At 46.9% G+C, this 24,368-nt stretch overlaps 11 protein-coding genes across 11 annotated transcripts; 4 read left to right on the forward strand and 7 right to left on the reverse strand.

The window, feature by feature from the left end:
• Positions 1-192: 192 nt before the first annotated feature.
• N7484_003669 (flavin monoamine oxidase family protein) lies at positions 193-1,715 on the reverse strand (the record flags this gene model as incomplete). The annotated part of the gene is made up of 2 exons (XM_057114089.1): positions 193-760; positions 811-1,715. The coding sequence occupies 2 exons, from the start codon at positions 1,713-1,715 to the stop codon at positions 193-195; spliced, it is 1,473 nt and encodes a 490-aa protein (XP_056974229.1).
• Positions 1,716-3,040: 1,325 nt separating this feature from the next.
• On the reverse strand, positions 3,041-3,797 carry N7484_003670 (mitochondrial 54S ribosomal protein mL38; the record flags this gene model as incomplete). Its single annotated transcript, XM_057114090.1, has 2 exons — positions 3,041-3,564; positions 3,620-3,797. Coding segments are annotated over 2 exons (702 nt in total), but the record flags the coding sequence as incomplete, so codon positions are not given.
• Positions 3,798-4,126: 329 nt separating this feature from the next.
• N7484_003671 (FKBP-type peptidyl-prolyl cis-trans isomerase) lies at positions 4,127-4,825 on the forward strand (the record flags this gene model as incomplete). The annotated part of the gene is made up of 6 exons (XM_057114091.1): positions 4,127-4,257; positions 4,325-4,395; positions 4,509-4,569; positions 4,631-4,651; positions 4,709-4,747; positions 4,798-4,825. 6 exons carry the CDS (start codon positions 4,127-4,129, stop codon positions 4,823-4,825), a joined length of 351 nt encoding a protein of 116 aa, XP_056974231.1.
• Positions 4,826-5,179: 354 nt separating this feature from the next.
• Positions 5,180-6,918, reverse strand: N7484_003672 (MFS transporter; the record flags this gene model as incomplete). Its single annotated transcript, XM_057114092.1, has 3 exons — positions 5,180-5,995; positions 6,054-6,131; positions 6,196-6,918. Coding segments are annotated over 3 exons (1,617 nt in total), but the record flags the coding sequence as incomplete, so codon positions are not given.
• A 464-nt stretch (positions 6,919-7,382) lies between these two features.
• N7484_003673 (fungal specific transcription factor domain-containing protein) lies at positions 7,383-9,972 on the forward strand (the record flags this gene model as incomplete). Its single annotated transcript, XM_057114093.1, has 4 exons — positions 7,383-7,473; positions 7,733-8,289; positions 8,421-9,711; positions 9,806-9,972. 4 exons carry the CDS (start codon positions 7,383-7,385, stop codon positions 9,970-9,972), a joined length of 2,106 nt encoding a protein of 701 aa, XP_056974233.1.
• Positions 9,973-10,610: 638 nt separating this feature from the next.
• N7484_003674 (uncharacterized protein) lies at positions 10,611-11,458 on the forward strand (the record flags this gene model as incomplete). The annotated part of the gene is made up of 3 exons (XM_057114094.1): positions 10,611-10,709; positions 10,917-11,072; positions 11,129-11,458. 3 exons carry the CDS (start codon positions 10,611-10,613, stop codon positions 11,456-11,458), a joined length of 585 nt encoding a protein of 194 aa, XP_056974234.1.
• A 294-nt stretch (positions 11,459-11,752) lies between these two features.
• Positions 11,753-13,966, reverse strand: N7484_003675 (uncharacterized protein; the record flags this gene model as incomplete). Its single annotated transcript, XM_057114095.1, has 15 exons — positions 11,753-11,925; positions 11,982-12,101; positions 12,154-12,228; positions 12,286-12,425; positions 12,477-12,564; positions 12,627-12,680; positions 12,735-12,789; positions 12,841-13,010; positions 13,063-13,100; positions 13,154-13,219; positions 13,283-13,360; positions 13,415-13,461; positions 13,519-13,546; positions 13,601-13,694; positions 13,750-13,966. 15 exons carry the CDS (start codon positions 13,964-13,966, stop codon positions 11,753-11,755), a joined length of 1,443 nt encoding a protein of 480 aa, XP_056974235.1.
• Positions 13,967-15,832: 1,866 nt separating this feature from the next.
• Positions 15,833-16,450, reverse strand: N7484_003676 (uncharacterized protein; the record flags this gene model as incomplete). The annotated part of the gene is made up of 1 exon (XM_057114096.1): positions 15,833-16,450. The coding sequence occupies one exon, from the start codon at positions 16,448-16,450 to the stop codon at positions 15,833-15,835; it is 618 nt and encodes a 205-aa protein (XP_056974236.1).
• Positions 16,451-17,863: 1,413 nt separating this feature from the next.
• On the reverse strand, positions 17,864-19,714 carry N7484_003677 (uncharacterized protein; the record flags this gene model as incomplete). Its single annotated transcript, XM_057114097.1, has 5 exons — positions 17,864-18,100; positions 18,153-19,338; positions 19,387-19,457; positions 19,514-19,587; positions 19,654-19,714. Coding segments are annotated over 5 exons (1,629 nt in total), but the record flags the coding sequence as incomplete, so codon positions are not given.
• Positions 19,715-20,658: 944 nt separating this feature from the next.
• Positions 20,659-22,263, forward strand: N7484_003678 (amidohydrolase; the record flags this gene model as incomplete). The annotated part of the gene is made up of 1 exon (XM_057114098.1): positions 20,659-22,263. The coding sequence occupies one exon, from the start codon at positions 20,659-20,661 to the stop codon at positions 22,261-22,263; it is 1,605 nt and encodes a 534-aa protein (XP_056974238.1).
• Positions 22,264-22,740: 477 nt separating this feature from the next.
• N7484_003679 (uncharacterized protein) lies at positions 22,741-23,176 on the reverse strand (the record flags this gene model as incomplete). The annotated part of the gene is made up of 3 exons (XM_057114099.1): positions 22,741-22,811; positions 22,894-22,997; positions 23,052-23,176. The coding sequence occupies 3 exons, from the start codon at positions 23,174-23,176 to the stop codon at positions 22,741-22,743; spliced, it is 300 nt and encodes a 99-aa protein (XP_056974239.1).
• Positions 23,177-24,368: the final 1,192 nt, after the last annotated feature.

The raw sequence follows: 24,368 nt of genomic DNA on the forward strand, positions 1-24,368 counted from the left end.
TGCGGCCTATCTTTCATATATTTCTTGTCAATACCCTTCTTTTGCATCTACCTTGCCATGGCCGTAACTGTTTTAGTACTCAAGTAGACTCGGTGGTGCTGATGAATACATGCTTATGCAATCAACCTCGGTTTCGATTTCTTTATTTAAATCTGATAAAACTTGACAAGTGATTGATGTGATTTCGAAAGTTTAAAGTTTAATTATGGGACTGGCACTAGCAATCAGTGCCTTGACATCATTTGCAGACTTCTGCCCACTCTCAATTGCACCATCCACAAATCCCCTCCACCCATCTGCCCAATCTGCACTCGCAAAGACGACCTTTCCATGCGGCTTCTGCAATTCCTGCACATACTTGCTGAAATGATTCGGGCCCCAGCAACACCATGTACCCTTCGCAAAAGGATCATTCATCCAATCATGAGTGAGGTATGCCTGAATCGTCGCTTGTGGTTTGATATTTTCCTGGAACTCTTTGATGATATGGCTGCTTTCTCTTTTATCTGTCAGGTGGCCATTGTACCCAAAGCCAATACACCATGTCCCTTCAGGGCCAGAGGGCTGGTTCCCATTGTGATCCGAAAAAGCGAAAAGAAAAGGTGACCCTCCAGAGGCATGACTTGTTGCAAACCAGCCCGATTCTGTCGCACCAAGTCGAAAATGAATCTTAGCACCTTTGTTGATATGTCCGGAGGCAATGGCCTCACGTCGAAGGGGACTAAGAGGTGGATTGAACGTGATATTTTTCAAACAATTCCTATGTACCATCAGCATTCGCCCACTCAATAGCAAAATCTTGCTACTTACAGTGGAATAGTCGATATGATAGCTTTTCCATGGAGTTTCCTGCCACCGCTTACATGAAGCGTCACCCCATTCCGCCCTTCATCAACCTGCTCCACAACGGTATTCATGACTATGTCGCCCTTAAACTCGTCCAAAACAGCTCGAGCAAAAGACGTCATACCCCCATGCCCAATCTTATATATCCCCGCTCGCTCATACACGCCAGCCATACTGTGACCGCCAAGCGCATACCATCGAAGAGCCTCAGTGAATCCTGTCTCAGCACCGGGCGCACTGCCAAAAGTACTCACATTGGACTCGAACAAGTCCTTCTCAAATGACGAGAATTCAGTCAACTGATCCAGCCGCTGCTTAACAGTCAAATAATCATAGTTCGACCAAAGCCCCGGTTTCCGAAAAGGCTCATGCGGAAATGGCATAAGTTCTCGACTACTCAGTCCATCGATATTGAAGAACTCTGCTGCAACTCTCTCCAAAATCGCAGCACCTTCCTCTGGATTGATCTCTCTGATCCCTTCAACACCAGAATTGAAATACTGTTTCTCCGCCGCCGAGCTTCCGGCCGATGTCTTTAGATAATGGTGCAGACCGTATCGGTGTAGCTCATGGTAGAGATGGGGCTGGCTCCAGTGTACCCAGGTTCCACCCATTTCGAACTCTTCACCGAATGCCTTTGCTGTCCATGTTCGACCACCGATTCGGTCTCGTGCTTCGACTAGCAGGACACTGGTATGAGGGTCTTGGGAGAGATTGCGGGCTGCGATTAGACCTGCGAACCCGGTTCCGATTACTATAGCGTCGTAGACAGATTTGATATTCGGGGAGCTTTGAGTGACGGCATCTGTTTCTAAGCCATCTACAGTCTTGTGCGGGGACCATAGAAAGCCTTCCTTTGATTGGGGCATGGTGGATAAATTGATAGCTTCTTAAACTTGGGATGTGAAGGCATGGATCCCTCATTTATCTTATACACATCATAAAATTGTGATGGAAATTGCAAACCAGAAATAGCTCGCAAGTTTTATAGAAATGGAGGCAATCGGTTGCATGTTTGTCGCTTTTTTTCACCTAAAGGAGGTTAGCGAAGTTTTATGTCGGAAAGATTCCGTGTTTCCGTGCTTCTTCTACCGGGGCTCAACTAAACGAATGATTCGAATTTACTGCCTAACCATCCAGACAGAGAGTCACAATTTTAAGAGTCCTCAGTGATAATGGCCTCAAGTATATTGGCAAAGGGTTGCGTTGCTTGTAATTGTAAATCACGCGGTGGTTGTGTGTATTGCATCTAACCCCCTGGCATCTTTCCATCCGCATAGCGAGCACCGGGTTTGTATCCTTCCAACATTCATTGAGAATAGCAGTTATTATCATATACTCCAATTATGATATAGAGACAGTAGGGCCTGCAACACAAATTCCAGATGACTCGTGGACCCTGCTTGCTTTCTTGATTGGGTTCTTTGTGATGTCAATGGATTTCAACTAACTGTTAAAACTACCTATTTCTTGTCCTAGTATAGATTTGGAAGTGACTAATCTGTTGTGTTCCTTCTTGCACCTTCAGAGCTGTTCTGACGCAATATCTTCCTACAAAGCCATAATTCTTAGGTAGCATGGTAGAAATACTGTTCTAGTGAAAATATGCAATCAAGAGTACGGAACCCTAAAAATCCCTCGAGATATGTTCTATCCTACTCAGACCCTTGGATACTTACGAACGGCACAAATTTACAATCTCAATGTTGCTAGCGCGCAGCTCCGACGATCGATGGCCGCCACCAGCTCGGATGCTAAGTCATGATCCAGATCACAACCACGCATTATAAACGAATATTAACGTGTGTGTTCTCAGTACGACCTTGCAGGAAACAAGAGTCTCTGACCTCTGGGTATATAGACATCCAATTGCACTTTGGCTAGCTCATTTGGTATGAATGAGCTGCGTGAGCTTCTACATAGGCACAAGCTTAGCCCGTGCATATACGAAGACAGAAAACTTGGTTCAAATGGGGCCTAGAATTCAATCATATGTTCCTAGGGCAGACCTGTATACAGGGGGCAACAACTAACTTCCCCCGTAGCGAGATTGCCGGAGTGCACGCTCGGTCTCCCGTTATTCACAACTATAAAAAGCGACTCTGCCAGGGGAGCAATAGTTAAGCTGACACCGTGGCCAACAGTGTTCAGTTCGCAATTATATTCCTATCCAAATACCACCCAACACAGTACCTAGTGCCAGAATCTGCCAGTTTGAGAGCTCTGCGCTGGCTGCGGAGCTGCTTGTAGCAGTCTGTGCACTAGTACTAGTAGCTGTCGCGGTACCAGAGGCCGTAGTAGTTACAGAGGTGTTCTCTGATTTCTCTCGAAACCAGTTCGCAGCCACGGGCTTATCCAGCCCGGTGGTATTAAGAAACTGGGGGAGGGGAAAGTTGACGCGGTTCCAAACATCCGACAAATTTAGGGGAAAGTAGGGATCGTAGATTGATGCAACCGTGAAGTTGCTTGGTTGTTTGAAGAGGAGGAACGTGTAGTTGTGCGGTGCGGTGCCGGAGGGCTCGGGCGCAACGTACTTGGCCAGAATATTTCCAGATGATGCGTTGGCAACAGTGAGGTTTGTCACAATGGTGTGGAGGGCGACGGAGGTGGGGTCGGTGGTGTTTGTGTCTGGATCGACCATCATAAATACATATTTCTGGCCTTTCTTGATCACCGAGCCTGACTTTTTCAAATTTGGCTGAGGTGGGTTCGTGGTTTCTATCCTTTATGTAAGTAGTGTTCTTGCCAGAGTGCGACAAAAGATGCGTGTTACGATTTGCGGTCAACAGAAGACCGGGTTGTACCTCGACGAGCTGGGAGGAGGTTTTGAAGGTCACATTCAGAATTTGTGAAGGCTCACCAATGACAGCGATCTCTGAGGGGAGAGTGCTGGCAGATGAGAGTGCGCCGACAACAGCAATTGCTGTGGCAGCGAAGGTAAACGCCCGCATAATGAGCTAGAGTTGGTTATACGGAGATGTGCTTAGGAATTATGCGGGGGATTGACGAAGAGAAAGATAAAAACAGCGTTGGGGTCAATCGAGATGCCTTATACACGTCGAAAGCTCAGCTATGACCTCAAGAACCCATTTAGCGCGGGACCAGTGAGCAATGCGCCCCCAAACATCTCCCACTGTACTCTACTTGATGGCGGGCCTAAAAGTGGTGGGTCGCCTCCCGATCCCGCCCCACTTTGAGAAAAAATACGAATCAGCGTTGATTCTGATCTTCCGAACTTCACCCCTCCATCCTTCAGTTCTTTTATTACCTATAAGCCATAATGGGTGTCCAGAGAAAGATCATCACCCGCGGTAGCGGCCCCTCGCCTGCTTCAGGCGACAAGGTTTCCATCCACTACACCGGCTGGCTCTATGATGCTAAGAAGGCCGGCAAGGGTTTCCAGGGCAAGCAGTAAGCTGCCACCCTCACTGTCATTTAGCTTATGGTAAAGTCGTTTGATTGCTAAGATTGCCAATAGGTTTGATAGCTCCAGAACTCCTGGCCGTGGTCCCCTCAATGTTCAGATTGGTGTCGGACAGGTTATCAAGGGTAAGCTTTTCTCTTTGTTTGGTGTGGGGTAGAACCCTGTCTACCCTCGTAGACTGGTCAAATTGTGTGAGCTTCCTGTATGTAGAAATTCTCCACTAACCTTTTTTACATAGGCTGGGACGAAGGCGTTATGGAGATGAGCGTGGGCGAGAAGTCCACCTTGACTATTACTCCGTGAGTACTCCTATTAAACAACGACAAATTGAAGATGGACCATTACTGACATGCTCATTAGCGACTATGGATACGGCGACAAGTGAGCTAAAGCATATGAGGTCCATCAACGATGACGTTCTAATATTTCTTCCTACAGGGCTGCTGGCAAGATTCCCGCCGGATCCACCCTCATCTTGTAAGTTTTTCAGATGTAAAGATGGTTTTTGGAAATTAACAATTCGCTAGCGAGGTTGAGCTCCTCAAGATCAACTAGATTAGCGGTCAAGAAGCACTAATTCACCTTTTGCACTGCTACGTTGTTTCATGTTTAGATAACATATCGTAGACATCCAGCCAGTTTGGAAGCATACCACGCTCAGACGTTGCCCTTCCCTCTGGTCACTACGCCCCGGCCACCGCCCGAACTGAGCAGATAGGCATATAAAAAAGGGTCAGGGATTTTATATTAGATCTTCGTGCTATCGGCTAATGGTATTGGTTCTTGCTACAGGATGGCCTTGAAGATGTACTCCGCGATATACCTACTGTATGAACGCTCGTACGATGAGGTAAAAAAAAAACGTCCAACGTTGGTAGATGGTCCATGTCCCTGGAGTACGTTTCCTCTTTAGACCTTGACTGGAAACCTCTCACGCAGAAACTCTCCCTTCCAGTAAAACAAGAATGGGATTGGGATGAAACAAATCGTAATGAATGCGAGCACGCTGTTTCCCCAACCCATATCTAGATGGGCATAGAGCGATGGAGCGGCAAGAGGAAGGAATGCTCCCGTCAGGTTACGAAGAATCGTGAGGGCGCCCATGGCCGATGCGGCCGTCTGGGGCCCAAATATATCAATGATATATGTTTGCGCGGAGGAATTGATGACCACGGCGCCAGGTCCACAAATGGCCGTTCCAATGATGGGAACAACCCAGTGCACTCGGTACTGGACTGTCCACCCATAGAGAAATAAGCCGATGGGGAAAAGAGGAGAGACCCACATCATCAAGATCAGACGTCGCTCAGCGTGGAAATTACCACCTTCAGCATGCAGCAAGCGATCACTGAGATTGGCGAAGATCAATATACCAACGGCACAGCCGATGCCGACACCAACATATGCCAAGCCGGAGACACCAACGCTCCAGCCATAGTAGGTTTCAAAGACGGTTGGAAAGGTCGCAAACAATAACATGGTCACACCGAAATTGAACGCGATGTAAAGAGAGATCAGAAAGAGAACAGGAGAGAAGACAAGGAAAGTGGCTGGACGAGTCACGGCGTGAGCAATAAGTTGGCTGATTGGGATCTGCTTGTTGCCCTTTGCACGCAATTTTGGATTCTTTGTCTCTTTGTGCAAGCGAGTAGCTTTTTCCTTGAGAATGGCGACGGCGCTTGTCTCACGCATTAATATGAAAGAGGCAACCGTGACGGTACCGCCCTGGAACCAATCGTTACCCTTTGTACAGGAAAGCTGGACGAGGCATTCCATGACTTACAAGCATCAGAATGAGATAAAATGTCCATCTCCAGCTCAGATTCTCAGTCACAAATCCTCCAACAATAGGACCAAGAACCTAGTAGCTGTTTTAGTCTATTGAATCAAAGGTGCTTTTTGACCGTCTTGGATGAAGAACATACCGGCCCAAGGAGCGGCCCCGCGGTGAATAGAGCCATTGCTCCTCCTCTCTCCTCCTTTGACAGCAAGTCTGCGACGGTACCGCCTCCTGTTGACATGTACGACGCAGCAGAGAGGCCAGTGCACAGACGGAAGACAAGAAACTCTGCGACATGAGTACTCCGTGCACAGCCAGCAGTAAACCCAAGATACAACACTGAGCTCACGCGATAAACAGGCACACGTCCAAAAACCTCAGAGAGGGGTGGCACAAAGAACTGACCCACCGCAAAGCCAAGTGAGGCGATGGTGATTGTCAGAATTTCAACTGTGTCGCTCTTGAAGCCAAACTCGCTCTGCATGAGTTTGGCGGCCGGAGAGAACATCGTGGTTGCAAGATTGCAATATAGCACGGACAGACTGACAAGCACAATATTGGCCATTTTGAATGCCCGAGACCAGTTTCGTGGATTAGCAGGGTCATCCGGTCCATCCCAGTCGACGAGGTTTGGATCCACAGTAGAGGCATAAATGCTTGCTGGGTTCCATTTCTCAATATCTTTTGCAGAATCTGACATTTGATCGTTTTCGGAGCTACTGCTGGTAGTAGTCAGGGCCTTTTGCCCCGGGTACCCTTCGATAGCACCAGGCTGGGTGGCCGCCATATTAATTCCGTCACTGCAGACGGTTCGATCAGTCTCAGCCGAGCTTAAAGGAATTTCTTGGTAGGGTTTCAAGATTCTGGCCTGATATAATCAGGCGATCTCAATGTGGTCTAGTCGTTGCAATAGGGAGGCGAGCAGGCTCAACTGTAGTGTATTTTGCGAGCTGATTCAATTGTTTTCATTTTCCAATTGCTGTGCGGCTTCTCGGGATATATCAAAAGAAAGAACAGCATTGTGGCATTCCGAACCTTCAACAAAATCGTATATTGCCCCGGGTTTGCTCCGTTTGTGGTTTGTGGTGCGGGCTCCACTTTGGCATAGAATCTCATCTCCACCCGAAGCTTAGCTCCGTCCATTGCCCCGTCGATTCCTCCGCAACCTCTGTTAGACATTGCCCCGTCGCTTTCCCCTTGCACGGGGATTAACCATTTTACTTTCTTTCTCTCCAAGCTCAACTTGTGCACTCTTGAATCATCAAGATCGAAAATAAAGGCCCGACTTGACGTTGATGGATCCTCAAGCCCCCAAATCTTCAACGCCTCCTAATGGGACCTCTATACCAGATTCTCTACCCCAATTACGGGATCGCCGTCGAGAAAAGCCGCTTCTATCATGTACTTTCTGCCGGAGTCGCAAGTAAGTACTTGGTTTTTCTTGTCCACTCCCCGTGTTAAAGTTGCCGCTTTTCCAAGTTATCACCGAGAAAATTGAAACTCATCAAAGTCCATCTGTTCATCTTACAGAGTTCGATGTGATCGTCAACTACCATGCAGGACCTGTCTTGGACGAGGAATAGGCTCAACATGCACTTATCGCTCCGGCGCGCCCCGTGATAAGAGCCAAGTAAGCGTCGGCGACCGCATCCAGCAGCTCGAGTCATTGGTGCGCTCTCTAGCTCAGCAGCAACAGCAACAGCAGAGCCCACAACAACAGCACAACCCACCAGCACAGATTACATGCTCAAATGGCCCAGAAGGTGATCTGGCATATTCCTTCCAGGGTACACCAGACACATCGCTACAAGGTGTATCGATAACAAAACCATTAACCTCGGTCGATGAAGATAATATCGTACCAGCTATACGACATGCTTCCTTGGCGTCTAATAGAGACTATGCTACGTCCCCTGCACCCTCAGAGCATGGTAGCATGCGTCTCCATTCACATGGCGCAAACTATGTTGGAAGCTTTCACTGGGCTGCCGTTCTTGACAGCATCTCAGAGCTGAGGGATCATTACGAAGAGGAGGAGGCCAGACTGCTGGCTACGGATGATTATGTGCTACAGGAGAGTCCTGGCCCCCGGCTTCTTTATGAGCCTGTTCAGACAACAAGGGCCGATCTCATGGCTGCTATACCCCCTCGGCCTGCAGTGGATCGTATGGTTGCTCGATACTTCAACGCCCAAGGTGTTGTTCCGGAAATTATTCATAGCGGGCATTTTCTCAAAGAGGTGCGGATCATACAACCCCAATCTTTTTGACATTGATGTCGAGAATTACTTCACACCCACAGTAACTTTCCCGTTTAATTGCCCCTTATGTTTATTTGCTAATGTGATGGTTGATTTGCCCTTTTCTCCAGTATGAAAAGTTTTGGCAGGAGCCAAACACAGTGTCAATAGCTTGGATAGGCCTCTTATTCAGCGTCATGTCCCTCTCGATGAAGTATCAACAATCAATAGAGGGCTCCGAGGATCCGGAGACACGGGTGCGCGTGTACATGTTTCGAGAGAATGTCATTCATTCCCTTGTGCTCTGTCAGTGGACTAGGGGTGGAGATTATGTGCTAGAAACATTGATCAACTATCTAACTAGTGAGCTGTTTCTTTCCAGGGAGTCAGAGATTGGTCTGTGGTTGGTACACGGGATACTTGTACAGCTTGCTCTAAGTCTCGGGTATCATCGAGATCCACAAAACTTCTCCAGTATCTCTCCATTTGCTGGAGAGATGCGACGACGGGTATGGGCAGTGATAGTGCAGATGGACTTGCGATTGTCTAGCCAGATGGCACTGCCACGTCTTCTCAAGCTGCAGCAATATGATACCACCGAGCCTCGAAATCTATTCGATACTGATTTCGATGAGAATACCGCTGAGCTGCCTGAATCGCGCCCCGAAACTGAGGTCACACCTGTCTTGTACAGTCTAGCAAGAACCAGGATAGACCAGATGAACGGGCTTGTCAGTGATCTTGTCAACGACACACGAGAGCACCCTTATGCGGAGATCCTAGACCTCGACTCGAAATTGAAGGAGGCCGAAGCTTCTCTGTCGCCAGTTTTCTGTTGGCAGCCACTTAGTCAATCATTTATGCTTTTGCCACAGATTGTCATGCATCGAGTGCTACTTCAGCTTGCAATTCAGCGTGTGACCATTTGGCTTCATCGGAAGTATCTTACACCTTGTTACAACCCAGCACAATTCGAGTATTCACGAAAGACATGCATTAACGCCGCATTTAGAATACTTGAATTCCAACAGATAGTTGATGAGGAGACTCAGAGAGACGGACTTTTATACCCAGTGCGCTGGATGTTCACGTCATCACGTCTAAAGGCTGTCTTTCTATTGGGAGTCAGTATTCTCTGCTACTATTTTCAGTTGATAAAATCCCATCCAGAAGTTTCCTTGGGTGGTAAGACGGACAAAAGCATACATGACCTGCTACAGAACGTTTTTCCTCTTTGGCTACGCTTGAGTGCTATGTCTCCTGAGGCACAACGAGTGGTTCAGCTCTTGCACTCGCTTCTGGAGATGGGCGAACAAGGAAATGATCAGACTCCAATCGCTACGCCTAACTCGGTCTATCCATTTATTCCCGTCGTTGAGGATATGTTTTCCTTGGATCAGCCCGCGTGGGAACCGTGCGAAGGTAAATAGTAATAAGAATGCCAATAGAATCCCGGTTTCTTTCCTTCTCTCTTCCACATTGGCTTACATTGAAGCTGACCGTTTCTCCTGTATAGGTTCCATTTTGAACCTTTCGTCTATGTCCGAATTTTCCAATAGCTCGGATCTAAGGTACCCGGGTGGTCTCCAGTCATTTTCAAATACGGCTGTTGTTACTTCGGCAGATCCATTACTCACGAACACGACCGAGTTTGATCAGTGGATGAATGTTAGTTTCTATTAACTTATAATTGATACTCATTTACATTTATTACTCAATCCTTGACTTTCAACATTGAAAACAAAAAACAAAAAAGAAGACTCGTGGCCTGCTAAAGGTTTCGCAGTAGTAGAGCCTTGCGCAGATCTAGCTCGGTCAAGGATTTCCTAGCCTTCTTTAATCCACAAAGCATCAGCAGCAAGCTGGAGTCTTGCAAAGGTTTCAGGATCAAGCTACGGTTGGATCTCTCGCGCTCGCCAGCGCCAGCAAAGCCTTTCAGAGTATTTGATAGGCTCAATGGAGACCTTGAAATACAGCACATTAATCCATTCTCCCTCGCTGGGCTTGGTACAAATGTAATACACCTTGATCCTACTACAGTCAACTCCCACTTATGGTACGACGGGTTATAGAACTCTCGCTTATAGAACACTCACTTATAGAACACTCACTTATAGAACACTCACTTATAGAACACTCACTTATAGAACACTCACTTATAGAACACTCACTTATAGAACACTCACTTATAGAACACTCACTTATAGAACACTCACTTATAGAACACTCACTTATAGAACACTCACTTATAGAACACTCACCTTTGTACACTCCCATTTTTGTTGTGTCATCCGCCTAGTCAGCTCTATCAACCAATCACAATGCCTGAATACTCTACAACTCCCCTGCCAAAGTGCATCAAGCCGGCCACCCAAGCACCGCCACCAAAGCTCTATATAATGAAGTACCTAATTGACAACGTTCGTAATGATAATATTATATAATTTGATCAATCTTTAGACTATATTCGAGGAAGATATTATATCCAAAGATGAAACCTCTGAGTATTATGTCATCCTCTCACATAGTTATTGTACCTCTCACTCGTTGTACACAATTTTCTTTGGATGGTGGGGTATACTATAAGCGGGAGTTGACTGTACATGATAACACACTAAGTTTGCCAGGATTACCACGATGCTGCAGCAAAATGCGCAACGATCTACACGATGTTCCCTGCAATTCGGGCAAAAGTACAGGTTGAGGCGATTAATTACCTCCACAATGTGATTACTTTGCATAACCTCCTTCACGACGATTTCCGGGTGGCTTTGGCGCCAACAGTGAGTCTTTTAGTATCTTATCGGTGTAATTGATACGCTGACTGAAGTTCATCAAGGAAAAAGCAAACGAATATCGCGTGAAGTTTTACGAAGGGTTTGACAAGGTTTTTGCGCTACATATGCCTAACGGCACTATAATCAAGCTTGTTAAAGCACCTGGGCATGAAAACAAAGCCCGCCCTTCTCCAAGTTTTCTGGATGTTCATTACAGACTATGTGAGATCTGGCATGCGCCGGCCAGAGCTGAAGAACGCCTGATCCCAATCCAACGCTGGGATGTCATGAAACACGACAAACTCGCGGAGATACAGCCGGATGGGTCGATGAATCTGTCTCATCTGCTACACCTTGCGTTTAGCGAAGTGACGGAATGGATGAGAGAATGAGGTGGTGCCACTAGATATGGCCTTCTTCCTTATTCCTACTTGTGCCTTTTGCTATGTCATATGTAGCTTTATTTGGTGGGTGCAGATCAAACATTATTTTTGGTTGAGCTTTGTCAAAGGTGTGGCATGATCTTCCTCTTAAAAACCTGAAGTATTCATTATATTATATCAATCTTCTACATTCAATTCTCTTATCTAATAAGTTTGGCTTCAGTAAAAAGATATTCTTGGCTATGCGTACCCATGAACGGTTCACGGATAGTAGCCCTTCTAGATTATTTACGAACTGAATATTCATTCAGCCTTCACCTCTTCTCCAGTCACAATGACTTCCTTGCTCTTCAAACTGCCGTTATTGGGCGTACCCTTTTCTTCATCCTTGCTTTCATTGTTCACTTCCACGTTTTTGCTGTTTTCAATTGGGGAATGGCTCTTGATAACCATCCAAGTTGGAACAACCGCAATGCCTATAACAAAGTCAGCTTGGAAGTAGATGCATGGGAATTCAAGGAGATTTACGAACCTAGAAGAATTGTGTTCACTGCGAGAGGAACCCGGCCACCATACCAATCGCGAGTATTGATTCCGTACGACACTGCTTGGGCAAAACTCTCCTGGCCACGAAGGATACCAGATAGACGAGCTGAATTTCGTTAGTTGATACATGCTGTCGAATACTTCGGGATGTTACTTACAGAGTTCCGAGATGTTATCGGTCATTGTTGAGAGCAGGTAGTAGAGCCAGTTCTGCAAAGCCTGCTGAGAGAATTCTGAATTCACAATGTCAGGGGCAGTGGATCAAAAGTGAAAAACAAGGAAGAACTCACGCCAAAGAAGGATCACGAACATTCCTTTCGTGTAGCCTTTGTCGGACCAGTCGAGGGAAGGTGCATTGGCGGTATACTGCTCTTGCACGACCCAGCCATAAATCCAGGCCGTGATGTGAAGCACAATAACATAATAAAAACTTGAATATCGTCAGCATTTGATTTTTTGCATGATCCAACGTTTGCTTTACCTGTAGATGATTCTGCTCTTGACAGGTAGCTTCTGGTAATCCAAGAATCGACTGATGATCCAGGATGAGAGAAGACCTGCAAGGTAAGCTGGATAAAATATTAGTCCCCGTTCTGCAATATCTTGTTGGCATGGATACTGTAGCACATACTGACTAGTCCAATCAGAGCGCGGGCTCGGACTCCAAAGTAGTAAGTCTCAAAATCTAGTTGTTTGAATGAGCTTCAATCACAGATTAAATGGAATTGCAAAAACTCACTGCCGGTGTACTGGTTGAAATAAGCAGCCCAGAATACTGGCAACAAGAGCAGAATCTAAATAGAAGGTTAGCTTACTATAACTAGTTGAGTCGATCAAGAACTCACATCCTTCCGGCGAGTAACTTTCCAGAGCTCAACCATTTCAGCACGCCACGACTCCTGCTTAACGACTTTCACGACACTTCCATCGCTGCGCTGGACCTTTTCAGGACGAGTGAGAAAAATAGCAAAAGGGACCGCAAGACATTGCAAGGCGACAAAGATGAGGTACGTTTCTGCATTCACTGTTAGGAATAATCCTGAACATCAACGACTGGAGCAACTTACCAGATCCGACTTTTCCCTTGCTCTTTGCATCAGCAGAACTAAAATCTCATCAATGACTGTCACGGATGCCATCTTGCCCTATTTGACCTACTGATTAAGTCCAAGAACAATTGCACTGCCAACTAGGGGGCCACCAGTTCGGAACCAAAGCCAAATGCTATTCGACGTTAGATGTTACTTTCCTCGGGCTGCTCATTTTTTTCCGGAGCATCGAACTGACTTCATATATTGGCCTCTCTTGGAAGGCTCCGGATATCCAAGTGCAACCGCACCCTCAGAAGCCCAAAACAAACCCGCTCTATAACTGTCAGTAACGGCTTTTCCTTCTCAATCGAACAACCTTGGAACTTACGATAAGCCGCAGGCGACTGCACCAACCAACACAAACCAAACATTGCCCTGTGATATATCGTTAGTGCCTGTCTATAACCATAAAAAGAGCAAAAATGTATTCACATAACGGTTATTTGTATACAGCGCAGCCCTGTTGGAGAAGTCAGATCGTTTCTCTGGTAAGTCATCTTTGATAGTCACGTACGAATAAATAGGATATCCAACTGCACCAAGGAGCAAAGTCCAGTTCATTCCAATGCGATTCGCAATTGGCCCACCAAAGACACAGAGAATGCCCACTAGAACGCAATCATTAATATTTGTCAAAAGTTCCATGTTCAAAACTGCACGTACTAAGACCGAAAACCAGTGCATTGGCTGCATTAATCAGAAATGGTGATTCGGCACCACCTGCACCGAGTGAATTCATGGCATTCCATAACCCCGGCGCCAAAAATCCTACACCTCCAATAACAAACGCATTGAAAAGAGTCGTCCGGTACCATACTCGTTTCTCATGTTGGACCGGAGCTTCATCGGAGGATGCCGAGACCGAGATCGGTTCCGCCATTGCGAGGAATCCAAACGTGCCGACTCGGATGAAGTCGAAAAGGATGTTGAGGTCTTGAGGTCAGTCCGGCAGGGTCTGCCGGACTTTAAACTTTTCTACACCTGAAAATCTTAACCTCTTCTTGCCGTTCCTCAGGCTCTTGAGAAATGGCGTGCTTGCACGCTTGAGATGATAGCTATCCTAGCGCATGTCACCATACAACCCGGGCTCCACTTGCGGCCCGCAGATTAAGGTCTTGGACCAATCAGCGTCATTTTTACGTACTGGATTTTCCTAGTCCCCTGTCCCTTTGTCCTTTTCGCTCCTAGTGCTTTGTGTTTCCCGGTCTTGGAGAGGCTTTGTTCTCGGCTTTCGTTTTGAGTTTGCGCCGGAAAACTTCATCACCCGACCTTATCGGCTAATCCTTGTCTCGGTTACGCGACGGAATGAATAAATGTCCAACCCCATGTTCGGGAACTCCGCTTTACTGGCCGTTGTTGAGTCACTGGTCGTTGCAGCGTCCGTGAGAGGTATTTCTCCTCAAGGGAACTTTATGGGCCACATTTTCAAGTAGTGCATGATTTATTCCTCTTCCGTTGAGACTGCTGTAGGTAATCATAATCGTTGGCATCGGTGTCATCTGGCACCCCATCATTATTATAATCAAGCTATGGAAACCTAGCCAGCTTCACAAGATCCAACTAAGAAGAATATTAATACCATCTTTAACGTTCATAATGGCTGTATACAATGAAATGGCTGACTAGCATTTGTATCTACACTATAAATAGCAGCATTAGTGATTGCTTAAGCGTTTATCCACGTGTCGAAGACAGACATAAGCTTGCCGTCTGCATTCCCCAGACCTCCTGCTGACCACGATTCCGTTTAAATGTGATGCAGGTGAGCTCTCGGATGATTCCTTCAGTGTATATAGCCAGTCCTTCCTGGTATCATACTCATCATCTTTCCTCATCTCTCTCAGATAGTGATTATGCAAACTTATTGGCAGAACAGTGATAGTGATGACGATCTCAGACATTCATTCATCTCTCACTAGATAAAACAGCAACTAGTGAGCTTCTCTTTTGAAAATGAACACTGCCTATATGAAATGCGATGCCCAGGTGGAGAACATCGTTTTCAAGACTACTAACTTTGTGGGCGGATCAAGCTTGAACCGGATTATTCACACGTCTGTACTAGATAGCCCAACGACTTTATGTGTTTTTGGATTCGATTCATTGGAGGAATCGTTTCTAGTGAAAAAATTGGAGATGTCCAATAAGGTAGTAGACCGAGCTGGTGGCCACCCCATCAGGGGTTTGATGCGGACGATATAGTACATACCTAAGGGTATACAAAATGCTGCAGGCAAACAGTACGGGAGAAGTAGCAAAAACGCCACACCCGGATAGCTGCATGTGCTATCACATTAGTCCCGAAAAAAATCCAGAAAGCGTTAGAGCAATCCAACGTCTAGCAGCATTGATCAACCCTCCAAGATAAGTCATAGAAATTGGCAAAATGTCGTTGCTTCGATAGAACAGTCCGAAAAATGAGCATGGAAGCGGAGGAAATTGCTCCGGTCTCAGGTTATTTACGTTGGTATAAGCTGAGACAGACACGGGCCTAGGCCCCGCAGGCTTACACTCAAGCCACTAAGCCAAAACGGAATATGGGCAGCACTTTAATTACAGGGATTGAAGATATTTTCCAAAATATATGTGAGATACATTTCAGGCCATTATTTCCACGCATCAACGATAGTCGTTATGTGGGTAGTAGGTATTGATTAACATCGTAACATCGGAACAAAATCCGTCATTCAACCAGATGAAAGAGGGAATACGAAGTGTTTACATTAAATCGTACCACGCATCCATCTCACAGAGCAAGGGCAACACCCAGAATGCCTGCCGCGCCGGCAAAGCTCATGGCCAGATTACCAGTAGCCGCGGCAGCACCGGCGGTGGAGGTACTGGTCGCGGCGCCCGAGGAAGACGCACCCGAGGACGAGGCTCCAGACGAGGCAGCATCCGTGGAAGAGGCTCCAGATGAAGTGGTATCCGAGGAGGATCCGGTGGAGCTTGCACCGCTTGTAGTCTGTGTACCGCTGGTGGTCATGGTGACGGGAGTAGAGGACCCGGAAGAGCTACCGGAGAAAGTGAAGATATTATCGGTGGACATAGCAGCCGTCATGCTGGTGTACTCGGAGATCTCTACTTGGATTTCAGAGGTGACATATGCCTCCGCAGACGAGGGGAGGCTGGTAACCCATTCAGGATAGTCGCCTTTTTGCATTGCGCTGATCTCGGACATTCGGAAATCCGCATTGGTGTAGAACTCGTTGATCCAGGTTGAGGGAACGGCAGTCATGAGGAGTGATTCAATTGCAGAGGGGATCTGGTCGGAATCGAGTTCGGTAACGGTAGGGTCTTCCGGCTTGGGAGCAGCAATAGCCGCGGTAGCGAAAAGAAGGGTAGCAAGAGTCTTGTACTGCATGGTGAACAGTGGTATGAAGATAGATTTTTTTTTCCTGGTTGATAATAAAGGGAAAATCAGTGACAGGGTAGGGTGGGAGAGTTTATATACGCCTCTTTAGCAGGCTTGCGAGGGCTATGTTACCGCCTGAACATAAATCATAATCTTGCTTGAGGCTCGGCCCCAATCCAAGATCATCACAGTGGGGCATCAGGCTGAACATGACCAGAAAGAAAAAGGGCTCATCGCCCACGCGGACCAGCGTGGCCAATGAAGGGCGCACTCTGAACTAGTTGACCCACTACCAGGGCTGAAAGGGGATAGGCGCAGGGCAAGGCCAAGGCCAAACCAAACCATTTGTAGCTTTGGTGCTTATTGTCCCTGTGCTAGCCTGATCCTGGCCTCTGGCAAATTACCTAGTTTTCTCCACCATCCTTTGCTCCATAAATTAGATCCAAAAATAATTTCGTCCCAAACATATGCTTTGCTCCCATTTACAAACTGGTTTGGACTTCGACCCGAAGCGGAATTGTCGACTTTGCCGGTAAACCTACAAAAGCCCTAAGCCTCGAATTACGCTTTTTTTTTCATGTGTCTTAAAGAGATCACTGCTATTGGCGAGGACCCTGCATGATTTTTAATGACATCATTTCCTGGGGTAGAGACAGGAAAATTGTCCCCCACGCTAGCGCTGTTGATTGTTGCGTAGATACTCTCTTATCATTTGCTGAGTGCACAGCCTTGCGATCCTGATTACGTTGCAATAGGTTTCCCTGCAGACCGTAATGGATTTTGCCGGGCGAAGGCAAGTTTAACCCTCGTCGAATCGGCCAATATTTCATTAGGTAAATGATACTCTTGCCTTTTCCTGTTGGTTTGCTATTCAGGAATTTCCCATTATGACGCGTATGCACTTGGTAGGTTTTCTGTGTTGTCCAATGTTACCCTTTTGAAAGAGTTCCTGAAAAATGCAAATTGCCAAAATTGACTTTACAACACACCACTCCGCCAATAGCTAGCATCCAGCACCAAATCTTCCACGTAGCTTGCGTAAGCTCGCTGGGTCTTCTTGAAAGTGGCCACCCTAGGCAGCAGTCTATGCGATATGCGGAGCAACGAGAATGTTTGGGGTGCAGGGTACTCTGCATGATTAGGTCATGTGCTAATCAAACCTCCAGTGAGATACTCGCATCCGTCGGTCTAGATTGCGTACCATAATAAAATTATGCTATCACGAGACTGCGTGTGACCAGGATGCAGATCAATTCAAAGCGCTACAAAATGGACATTGATGAAATCTTAGTTTCAACAATCAGGTATGGAAAGACATAAGTTCGGTTATAGCTCAGAACGTGGAGTTTCGGAATGTGTCCGGTCTCTCCCGAGGTCTATAATGATGGATGCAGACATCTCTGTCCCCAGTCAATGCTCACTCAATACAAATTTCTCTTGACTAAATTCGCGGTATCTCCCCGCCGTCATCACTCGGAATTTCTTGCCGAAGTAGATGAATATAAAGTTTCCAAGAAGTATCACCGTAGAAATAAGCCCAAAGGTGACGTAGAACCACGTCAACCCGACTTGGTCGACCCAGGGAGAAAGTGCAAAAACGAACAGGGTAGAGATAAGGTTGCGAATAAAGGTCACGCCAACAATTGAATCCGCAATTATCTAACATCATGTTCAGCGACAGACCATTTAAACAAAAGAGAGGGGGTCTTACGTCGGTGTATGCATCAGTCAGGTATGTCAACGCGGCACTGCTGGCCGGCACAACACCAAATCCACAGATTCCAAGCCCAAAGGCTGGTAACAGCCAATGCGATCCATTGTTTAACCCGATTCCAAACATGAAAAGGCCCGCCGGGACGAAGGGGGTGAAGACCAATGAGAGCCAAAGACGCATCTCTGGCTCGAAGATTCCGTTGTTTCTTCTGGCCAGGTATAGAGCGATATAGTCGCTCAGTGGTCCGCAGACCAGCGTCCCGATACTGGTACCGAGAAACGGTGGAATGCCCATTAGCCCAATCTGGGCGGAGCCAAAATTGTAAGGTGGGAGGGTCATAACGGATGAAAGAGTGGTGACCGGAACTGTCGTGCAGGCAGTCATGATTCCATATTGGACGGACATGAAGAATACCGCTGGGATGCTAAACAGAATTAAGAAAGGTTGGTAGCTGTGCTTTAGTAATTGACCAAAGGGTATTGGCGACTGGGACCACAATGCCAGTTTTTGCAGGTAAGTCTTTTCTGGTATCGAGTGGTCGATCTCAAAGGCTTCAGCCTGAACTGCGACGGCCTGTGGAGCATAGTTTCCTTCGATTGCGGCTGCCTCGATACTTTCCTTTTTGTCCACCATTGCTTCGGGGGGCTGTATGTCGGAAACGGGCACACCGTTGATAGGTAGATCGCCAAACATCGTTTCCTCGTAGAAGAAAAGAAAGCCGACGAGTCCAGCACCAAGGAGAATAGCCATCCACCACCAAACCCAGCGCCAACCTTGTGAGAGAGTGATGAATCCACCGGCAAGCGGCGCCAATGTAGTTCCGACCGTCATAAACCAGTAGTAAATTGTATTCATGAGACCTCTTTCGTGGACGAAGAAAACGTCGGCCACAGTCATCTGCACCAAGACCTCTGCCAAAGCCCCGACTATACAGCTCAGAACGTTGACCAGCATCAAGTCTGCCACAGTCTGCATCTTCGCAGACCAAACACTGATTCCGCACTGGATGGCAGTACTAAAGACATAGACTGGTCGTCGCCCAAATTTCAGAGCAAATGGGATAAGGATCACTCCACCTATACACAATGCTCCACATCCGGCAGCATAGCTGTCATTCAGCAAGGCAAAGCTGAAACCAAGTTCTAGGTTGACTGGTCCCCACGTCACCGTTGCCACATCGATTCTGTATACTTCAGTAGATTGTCGAGCTATGGTTTCCAATAGAACTCACAGTGCGAGGACCATCATCACATAGTAGGAGACCAAACCAAAATTTAGATACTTCCTCCATTGCGACCAATTCTTCCACGTGGTATCAGTTATGCTGGTTGAACAATAGTCAAATTTGGAGCACCAACCAGAGGGTCATTGGGATCGTTGCTGGGCTTTGGCTCCAAGACGACACCTGAAGGTTGGCTCGATTGCGAGAAGTCTGTTATAGATTGGCGGCTGTCAGCTTCTGGGGCTCGTGTTATGAACATGAGGTATTTCTACTTACCTTCTATCCGCACAGTTCCTGGTGGCCATTCAGGGTCTATTGTTTGATGGTCGGGAGACATTGATTTGTGCTGTGAAAGACTACAGCTTATTGCAGCAATCGGGGGTCATAAGATGAGGAGGTGAAAGTCAGTGCGCCTGAGCTGGGGGGGGGGCACCTTTATTTTATGCCATTCACTGGCACTCGGTCGATATCAGCCCAGGAGGTCGGTGAGTGTGCATCTTATCATCGGCTGCGGATGATGTACGTAGATAGCAGCCATTCACAATGATACTGAGGATGTAAAGGGGAAGCCGGCTTGACTCAAAAGGGAAGTTTGAAGCAATAGCCAATGAAGCAACAGCCCACATCTAAGCTTATCAGGCTTTGAAAGACCCGATATGCGGGGAAATTGACTTTTGATAAGCGAAGTCGGGACGATGATGTTTTTCGCGTATCATGCGCTTGATTGGCGGTACTGAGCAGTTTGTCATGTACCGAAGTGATCCAGTGTAGATCGGAATGCGGCTGTCAGAGACTCAGAGTTCACGCGTTGATCAATCAAAAACAACAGCAACTCACCCAGTCTCTCAAGACAGCCCAAAGGAAGTACTCAGCTTCACTGCATCATCACGCAATTGATTTGGGTCACTGATAACATTCATTGCGCGTAAAAGTATTCGGATCGCAGTTATCTCTGGGCTCCACTTCCCCGGAGACTTCCACCCAGACCTGACCAATGGCGTCAAATTGCGCTGCCAAGATCATGAGACACCACCTATCGGCGGCGTCGCCAATCGTCCTCTTGCAAAACCGCCGGTCCAATCTTCTGACCTCGCAGTCGAGAAGTGCTGCCTTCTGAATGAATTCCTCTCCCGTCCTCAAAACTCGCAATAGGAAACTTCTGGAGACTCGGCATTTCGGTTGTTTCCGATCCTACTCCACGCCTTTCTTTAAATACCGTCGAGGGCACCGAATGATTATCAGTTCGTCCCTAAATCACACCAGCTTCGACAAATTCACATCATGACGTCCGTCTTTCGCAATGGCCGTATTTTCGTGCCCTCATCTAGCACAGACAATGAATTCGCTAATACATTGATCATCGAGAACGACCGTATTTCCTACGTCGGTTCTCTAGAGAACGCCCAAGTACCCGCGGACGCAACGGTGATTGATCTAGAGGACCGCGTTGTGGTTCCCAGCTTTATCGACAGCCACGTGCACATTCTGCAGTATGGTCAATCCTTGCGTAAAGTGGATCTCATTGCCTGCACTTCACTGGACCAGATCCGGAATGCCATCAAGTCATACGCCGAGTCTAACCCATCTATTCCCCGGATTCTTTGCCGTGGATGGATCCAATCTTCGACCAACGGAGTTGCGTTAGCTAGTATGCTGGATGATTTGGATCCTCGGCCTATCTATATCGACGCCTTCGACCTTCATTCTATGTGGTGTAATTCTGCTGGACTCGAGGAGATGAATGCTCATACCGCTCCGGACCTTCCAGGTGGAACTATCCATCGCGATGAGAATGGAAAGGCTTCAGGCCTACTGGATGAGTCTGCCGTGATAAATCTGGCCTGGCCACATTTGGAAAGCCTTTATTCGAAGGAGGACAAGTTGAGCGCGCTGGACTTGGCCATTTCCACATACACTGCTGCTGGATATACGGGTATTGTTGATATGGCTATGGACGATGCTACATGGGAGCTCTTGCAAGAATATCGACGCGATAAAACTATTCCATTTCACATCGGCGCTCATTGGCTCGTTCCTTTCACCGATGATCAGGAAATCAATTTTACCTTTGTGGACCGGGCGATTGAATTGCGCAAGCAGTTCTCCGATCCCTCCTTTACTGTCCTCGGAATCAAGCTGATCTGCGACGGCGTCGTTGACGGGTGCACCGCTGCCCTCCTGCAGCCGTACACCGGCAAGTCAGATCCAGTGGACCCAATCTGGCCAGCGGATATGCTTCAAGGTGTCGTTCAACGTGCCGATTCTGCTGGTCTCCAATGCGCCATCCACGCAATTGGTGACAAGGCCATCCGCCAAGCAATCAATGTCCTATCGGAAGTTGGCACTCCAGGTCGGAGACACAGAATCGAACATCTCGAGCTAAGCACATCCGAGGACGCGAAGCGACTTGGTCAATTGGGTATCACTGCATCTATCCAACCGGTCCACTCCGATCCAACCCTCTTCAAGGCCTGGCCCAGTCTTGTCGGTCCGCATCGATGCAAGCGAGCGTTTGCCTATAAGGATTTTCTAGATGGTGGTGCTCCTATTGCTATTGGGACTGATGCTCCTACCGCTCGACACTTGCCTTTTCCCAATCTTTATAATGCCACCACTAGACGGTCAGCGCTTGAGCCGGAGTCTACTGATACCGTCAATCCGCATTTTGGTATCACTTTGGCTCAGGCGGCTACCGCTGCTACGACCGGTGCGGCTTATGCGCGCTTTGCAGACTCTTGGACTGGGAGTCTGAAGGAGGGAATGAAAGCGGATTTCCTTGTGGTTGATATGCAGTGGAATCCTGAGACACTTCTTGAGGCGAAGGTGTCACAGACTTGGTATTTGGGTAAGAAGATTTATGATTCGAAGCTGGATGCGAAGGTATAAACAGAAAATAGGTTGGTCTTTATATTAAGAAAGAATGTAGATCCAAATACTACAGTGGTTCAACCTCTCATAATACCTGCAATGCCGTTATCTCAAAACTCAATCAATAATTATAGAGAAAATATGTGCTCTCTGCCAGCCTAAAACTAATGCACGGAAACACGCAGTATTCATTCTAAGATCTACTCCGTCACATTTACCCCTCTTCTTCGCCAGCTAGTGATTATACTTTGACTGCATGTATGCCTCATTCTCCAGGCCACATATGAAGTCAGCCCAAATGCAAACGCGGGGTGGCCATTACCATGACATCACCATCATCACCTACTGAATACAATTGTTTGGACATTAGACTGTACAGAATATTCTCAAGTACATTTTGAATTATTCACATTGTAATTCAGAGTGGCCCAATAAAGTCACATAGTCACCATCACGCTAAATTGGTTGGTCTACTGCTAGTTCATACAAACATCATTATTCCTCCGGTTTGCGAGGCTCATCATACTGAGTGCCCCGATCCGAAGAGCGACGGGAAGAGCTCAGATCTGTCATCTCGGTTCAGTTACTTTTCATGCACTTGATTTGAGGCGAGACACAGGTAATTACGGGAAAGAATGGAACTCATACCGCAGTTCATTGACGCATGCTGTTCGGAGCTATGCTCTGTCACATCATGAAGATCTTCAAGAGCGTGTTGCTGAGCGAGATCAGCGCACACTTCTCGGGGGGAGCTGTTAGGAAATGTTAGAAGAGGTTGCAATTCTCAGTACAGCTTGTCTCCATACGGTGCGACATTTCGATCCATGATCACGTCAAGGTCACTCTGGTGGGAAGCTTTTTGACCGTTCTCTCCATATTTAAACTTAGTTTCTGGATCAAGAGGGTTGGCGTCGATAGATGAGGTGACCATATTGTAGTTGTTTTGAAGAACTTCCAGTTGGTGGATTTGATGAATTCAACTTTGATTGATTGACTTCGATTCTCACAAGGTGTTTGAAGAAAAAAAGTTTCATAAAGAAGTGACAGATATTAATACCAGGATTCAGTGCGGGGAGACAAGCTTTGTGGAACGTTCGGCTCGTAGGTGGCGACTATGATATAAACACTATCGATGCTATCAGACGCACCGGAACAGTTATTGGCTATTCTAAGACGCGTGGAATTATATCTACCATCATTCACGCTGACTAGGCGTAAATTCAAAGTTGAAATGATATCAAGCTATTGATTTGACCTTCTCTCATAATTTCTTCGTGGTGGCTATGTGACTTGCCATCGATGGCGTTAGTTCTGTTTTCAATTTTACATCAGAGTTGAATGATGAAATCAAACTCCAGGCCAATTGAAGGTATAGACTAGTCATAAAAGTCATGTTTTAAACTTGGTCCGAAGCTCCAATACATAGTAGGTCTAAATCATGCTGAGGTTGTAGCCGTATAGTGTACGTTTCAGTCCGAAGAGGCAGTGGAAAACCTCAGAAGAGATATTGATTGCACTCGAGATCATTCCACTTTTTCCAACGAGTAAGTGCGTAATTTCAGGTGAGAGGTAAACTCATAATAGAAACAACATTCAACGCACGAAATGTGGCGTGCGGCAACACTTTCCGCTTGGTTAATAGCGAGCTCCAAATGAATGGCAGTATTTTAGGTTCTATCAAGGGAATGAAAACACAGCAATCCAATAACTAGTATTTTCTTGTCATCTGATTTACCGCGCTTTCTCGCTTAGTTTTCAGCTTTTCCGCATTTGATTCTGACTGGAATCGCCATCTGCGTGCGTAGAAGACCAATGATAGGCTGGAACCTTGTTGGCTCAGCTCCCAGGTTAAACAATCTCCACCTGCATGGCGTGATGATTCAGCTGACGAGAATTATTCCGGCTCTAACGTAGATGACATAACCCTGGAGCGGGGATATTCTAAGGTTGATCATGTACCTGCAGGCATCGGTACTTGGAAGTACCCGCATTTGAGTTCGATGACTATTGTTCGCGGCCGATAGAGTACAGCCAACTTCTCTAGCAGGGCTCATCTCATTATTATTATTTTGCAGCAGGGTATGAGGGCAAAAATAAAATCCCAAACGCCACTATTGTCATTA

This window comes from Penicillium longicatenatum (assembly GCF_028827895.1).
Source record: "Penicillium longicatenatum strain IBT 33135 chromosome Unknown contig_2_segment0_segment0, whole genome shotgun sequence".
In the NCBI taxonomy this organism is placed as follows: domain Eukaryota; kingdom Fungi; phylum Ascomycota; class Eurotiomycetes; order Eurotiales; family Aspergillaceae; genus Penicillium; species Penicillium longicatenatum.